At 39.4% G+C, this 6,000-nt stretch overlaps 1 protein-coding gene across 1 annotated transcript in view; it reads right to left on the bottom strand.

The window, feature by feature from the left end:
* Positions 1-234: 234 nt before the first annotated feature.
* TMEM260 (transmembrane protein 260) overlaps positions 235-6,000 on the bottom strand; it is a 69,370-nt gene continuing 63,604 nt past the window's right edge. The window contains 2 exon segments of the mRNA XM_020874177.2: positions 235-1,223; positions 5,115-5,205. Of these exon segments, the coding sequence (XP_020729836.2) occupies positions 969-1,223; positions 5,115-5,205 (346 nt within the window). The 3' untranslated portion in view covers positions 235-968.

Raw genomic sequence — 6,000 nt, 5'->3', positions numbered from 1 at the left:
CAGGTTGCTATTAATTAACTGTCATAATAAAATAAAGAACTATTATTTGCATTTCTTACTATGTTCTCTTTAGTAATATGTATAAAAGATGCTTGTAACAGAAATGAATTTATTGAACCACTTCCCCACACCCCTGAACCCCCAATGCCCCCCTTTTTGGCAGCAGGAAGCCTCCTAATTATTGGGTCCAGATTTATGAGCCCAAATAGAAGTAAAACATGAATATAAAATTAATTAAGGAAAGACAAAATCCTTTTTACTTGCCAGTTTAAGCAACTGAAAAAAAAAAAGCAAACAACAATTAGCTTACATTTTTAGTGATTTCAGAGAATGATTGAACACAATAAAACCTTAACTTTTTTCAAAATATCATCTGGTTGGTATTTAGTTTGAAGTGTGAGATTATGTAACAACTACAGCTACTCAAAAAAAAAAAAATGAAAGAAAACCAACGCCCCCCGCGCCCCATCCCCTGTACCCCAAACAGTACTCTAGCTTGAAGTGTAACAAAATTAATTAAAAAATAATAATAAAAATTTCATTTCTGGGAGCCAGAGAATGTCTTTGGTCTGGTATTAATATTTTAAGAATTTAATTTTAATACCAATCCCAATAAGCAGGGCCCTTAAGATTCATGGTCGATATTTTAAGTATATGAAGATAGTTCATTCTCTTCTAGAATTTAATCAAGCAAGTCATTTGATGAAAGGTTGTGGAAGTAGGAAGATTTTTCAAAATATTCTCACTGAAATGCTAATTCAGTAACACAGGCTAAATAGAATTTGTGGAAATAGCACATCTCAGTTTCTAACTTGGCCGTAAAACAGTTCCGTGACACCATGTTACTTATATCTGGGAGATGACTTAGTCTTCATTTTTTAATGCCATTTCTTTTCTTGGAGGAAAAACTTTTGGACTTGGGAATTTTGGAAGCTGAAAGCCGAGCTGGTTTTTCACAGTTTGCTGTCTCAGCCATTTTTCATATTTCTCAGACTTCGTAGTTCCTTTCTTAGGTGCTTTAGAGCAACTGAAATATCGGCCAGCTGGGGATCATTCTGGGCCTTTCGAGTGTAGAGACGGAAGTGTCTGATGGTTTCAGACAACAAGACTTCAGGGTCTGCACTTCTTTCCTGAAGGCGCAGCATCCGTTCACAGGAGATGGCGTAGTTCTTGTGCCAATTCACTGGGTGTTCCTTTCGTAAATAGACAATCTCCTTATAAAGCTGGAAGACAGCAAAAACATTGGCATTCCATTATTATCCCTTGACTTTTTAAAAAAAAAGACTAGAAACACAGAGGAATTAATAACACAAGGAAAAAAAAATGCAAGCAGCCTACAGTAAAAATCTAATCGTTGCCAGGCCATGCAGAAAATGCAAGGAGGGTACTGTAATTATTACAGTAGCAGGAGGCAAATGCACTTCATATAAACCTGCTTCTGGGGTTTTTGGATGTTGAGGAGGGAACTTTAGACACACGGTGTCAGGACAAAATGCTCTTCCTCCAGAAAGATGTTCTGGGAAAGGGATTTGGTTCTAATTCATGGAAAGCTATTTACTCAACAGGCAGAAAGGTTGAAACTCTAAATTTAGCTACTAAAGAAAAAAAAAGTAGCTTTCTTTAGAAAACTGCATGGAAAAAGAACTTGAAGAAGTTTCAATTTTGTCCCTCATTTTTACATAAAATTATCTCTACATTATAAGCAACAGTATTAACAATAGCAGCAATAGAAAACCTCTAACAAATCCAGCATCCAACAGGGTGGGCATAATATAATTTAAGAGACATCCTTAAAAGTGAGATGTTGAAAATCTCCAGTGTCCTAAAAATAAAAATTTTCATAGTTAAAACTTTGCCCCCAGGAATTCAGAATTTTGTTTTTCAATATCAGAGATAGTATTGATTGGATAGAATTAGAATCTTTAATATTGAGTTTTCTAGAGGAAAAAAGATAAAAAGTTAACAAATAAACCAAAATAACTAGATGCAAATCTACAAAACAATATTATGCTAGCTTATTGGGGAATTTCACAACCTTCTTAGGGATTATCAAATTGAAGTCAAATCCACAGGCACTTGAGTTAACCGGTAGCTGCCATGAGAGCACAGGACAAGTAATGATGCTTTCTCCAGGGACAAGGGCTTTTTGAATTAGAACTATACTCATTACATCATTCAGCTGAAAGGGACCCAATTATATTATCTATTTCCCCAACTCCTACTCTAGAGTAGACAAACGCATACCCAATCTTTTTCAAAACAACATCCCCATGAAAAATTCTCCAATCTGTATTTTTCATGTCATTTTGATATTTAATAACCCTTAGTCCTGAAGCTGCCTTTTAAAGCTATTGTTCCCTTGCCTTCACTCCATAAAATAGAAAAGAGTCACCTCGTACTTTTCATAGACTTCAAAGCTATTAAGTCAGCATTTTATTTTCTTGGTAAAATGTTCAAAGTTTCTCTACTTTTTCTCATAGGTCTTTTTTTATTTTCTCTATCTGCTGCTGCTCTTCCTGAGCCTCCCTCTGATGAGGGACATGTGTAAAATGCATGGCAGGCTGCCCTGCACAAAGTCGGTGCTCAAGAACTGCTCAGGTTCTTTTCTTAGCTGTTTTCAAAATCCTGATTAGATTTTGGAGTGCAAGATGGATGCCAGCAACTCAGTAAGCACTTTTCAATGGCTCAATAGAATAAGAGGCTCACTCATGACCTCCCTGCTACGTCTTCGGACATCAGAACAGCCATACTCCCCTTTCCTAAAACACTCTGATCCTGATGTCTCATCAGCTCATTCCGGATGGCCCATTAGCCACAGGTGCTGTATCTTAAGAAGCTAACAGTCATTTTTCATCATGTGGGAACAGTATTTCCTCCTCTAAGCGTGAGTCTTTGTGACATTAAGTCTAGGGGAACATAGTCTAGTTTGGGGGGATATCTTCAGTGTATCAACTGTATTCCTAAAGATAACAGATCATTCTTGCTCTCCAATACAGCTGAACTTAATGTTCTGGGTAACTATTGAACAGGACAATGTAAATAATAACAAAAATATCTTCTACACCTAACAAGAATGTTCTCGAAAAACCTGTACGAGGAGGTGATTTGTGTTGACCCATCAAGTATTTGAGCTCCTCTGTCTTGCAAACAAGGTCACACACCTGGAGACATACGTGAAGGAGATACCTATAGACTATGTTATAGACTTGTATTCACTGAACAGAGTAATGCCTGCAGACCCAAAGGGACAATAAATCCATGAATTGGCTTTAGTGGTGGCCTAACGACTGACCATGGAACAGATCACTGATGAGAACATAAAATATTACTAAGTCTCAGATTCCTCCCAACTAAATATGACTTGTTTTTCACAGAATCACAGGGTGTTAGAGATGAAATGGATCTGACATGGCCAGGATGTGAGAGATAATCTATAAAGTTTACAATCCACATTTTTTGTGTGAAAGAAAAAATAGAAAGGTTAATTGGCACACAGTTAACAATGAATGGTGGAGCAGGCCTTGAACCGGGACTCCCTGACTGCCAGTCAGAAAACTCCAGAACACTGCTTCCTGTATCTAGTCCCTGGCTGTCCTGGATGGGCACCTCGGAGGTGTCCACCTTCATCCCTGTGGTTTCCTGCACCACATGTGTCTGGCTGGCTTCTTCTGATCTTTCAAGATGACAGTGCAGTGACATCTCCTCTGGCAGCTTTCCCTCCCTTCCTCGCCGCCTCTTTCCAGGAGGCTGGCTCATATGCCTCTCTCTGTCCCATGGCACGTCTGCACACCTCTTGCATCTCTCACTACTAACTGAGGACTTTATCTTCTATCTCCCTCTCTGGTGTGTGCCCATTTGACAGTAGGGTCAATGCCTGATCATCTCCATCACAGTATTTGGTACAGACTGGGTGCTCCATAAATGCTCTGTGAGTAAATGAATACATGAGTAAACCATGGACCAAAAAATACATAACTGAGGAGCAAAGGCTGTCACACTACTTGGACACCATGCTATTTTGACTCAGTCCCAAACAAATGCCCTGGCTGAGTAGATCCACAGCAGCCCAGAGACAGCATAAATAACTACTTGCTTAGATATACAGCTCCTGGGCTCTGGTCTCACTGGTTTTTGCCAGGATGTCTGTTTCCTATACTGTAGGCTCCAAGACTAGTTCAGAAGGTGTGGAAGAGTCCAGTGCTATAAATCACAAAAAAGCAGGGCCTTGTTAACACAGTGCTACAGCAAAGCAAGCTTCTGGTCTGTATTCTCGTTCCCATCACAGAGGACCAGCTAAGCAAGAGCCCTGGCGTGGCTGGATGTGCAGGCTGTCCGGCTTCCTGGGGTTATTCTCCATGACCCTTTATCTCTCTCATGAAATCTCAACCAGCCATGGTCCAATCGTTTCAAGTGTTGCCAGGGTCAAGACTTTTGTATAGAGGGCGACCCATTGGAACTGCTTTTTTAAAAAATAAAGCCATCATATTAGTTTCCTATTACTGCTGTAACAAATCACCACAAATGTAGTGGTTAAAACATAGCAGTTAAAATAATATAAATGTATTATCATATATTTCTAGATGCTCTAGAATCTGTTTTTTTTTTTTTTTGCTTTTTCTAGCTTTCAGAGGCTGCCTGCACTTCCTAACCTGTGGCCCCTTCCTCCATCTTTCAGGCCAGCTACCTGGCAATCTTCAAATCTCTTTCTGACCTCTGCTTGCAATGCCACGTCTCCTTCTCTGACTCTGACCTTCCTGCCTCCTCCTTCTAGGGACCCTTGTGATTATATTAGCCCCACCTGGATAATCTAGGATAATCTCCCCACCTCAGGATCCTTAACCACATCTGCAATGTGCCCTTTGCCATGTAAGACCACATATTCACAAATTCTGGAGATGAGAACATGGACTTCTTACATTATTTTGTCAACAACAGTCATTTACTTTAAATGTTATTTGAGAGACACATGACTATTTTTCCATTTGTATTGATTTATAATGCCAAATAAAGCTAGAAACAAAAAAGTAAAACTCTACTGTGATACACTCTTAACATCCCAAAGTCACCACTACCCTCCCACCAAATGTATTTATATATGTAAAAGTGTAACATACGTTATAGGCGTGAGTGTAGAGTTGAGCTTTCACGTTTGAAGGCAAACTTGCACTTTCTGCCAGGTTAAAGATGAAGAACGGTGTTTTCATCCTGGGAGTGGGAGGGTGTTCACGTCAATTTCACATTCAAAGCTAAATCCGCCAAACTTTTCCATTGATGACGATCATACAGAACCCTTTATTGTATTCTTTTTACTTCTTTCATATTCATAGAAGTTTACTCTGAACCAACAGTAACCCTCCCTCCACACCAAGACACTGCATTCTGTTCATCATCACTATCTTGCATCACCTTCCCTCCAGATGTACATATTCACTGTGCAAGAGCAGCTGGGAGCGGGAGACTTGCTGAGTCTGTCAGCACATCCCTGAAGGTACCCATCACGACAGCTCATGCCGTGTGTGACCAGTTCTTCAAAGGTGCCTGGACTCTTTGACCACATGAACTCATCCAAATTGTATTCAGCACACCAATTAAATCAATACCTGCCTGAATAATGACCTGCTTTCTTCTTTTATGTGATTTCTCCCCCAGCTTTCCCACACTGTCACACTGAAGAATCATGCGAACATTTGGTATATCTTTGATTAGTCCCTCAAAGCAAGTATTTGTTCTTATAACTGGGTTGATAACTTGAAATATGCAATTTTCTGACATTTCCAAAACACTACTACAAAGACTATCTTTTTTGTAATTGTTATTTTGTCAAGAACCATATTTCTTGACAATTAAAAAAAAAACCCTCTTTAAACATATTACAAAAAAAACCCAAACATATTACACTCTAACTCAATTCCTGGTGCACTCAGCCCCTGGCCCAGAGTGGGCATCAGCCCATTTTTCCTGGCGGAAGTACTTCATACTTGGTACCCCTGTCTGCATCAC

Source organism: Odocoileus virginianus, chromosome 6 (genome assembly GCF_023699985.2).
Source record: "Odocoileus virginianus isolate 20LAN1187 ecotype Illinois chromosome 6, Ovbor_1.2, whole genome shotgun sequence".
Taxonomy (NCBI): domain Eukaryota; kingdom Metazoa; phylum Chordata; class Mammalia; order Artiodactyla; family Cervidae; genus Odocoileus; species Odocoileus virginianus.
Note: the sequence above shows the minus strand (reverse complement) of the source record. Positions and strands in the feature narration are given on the sequence as shown.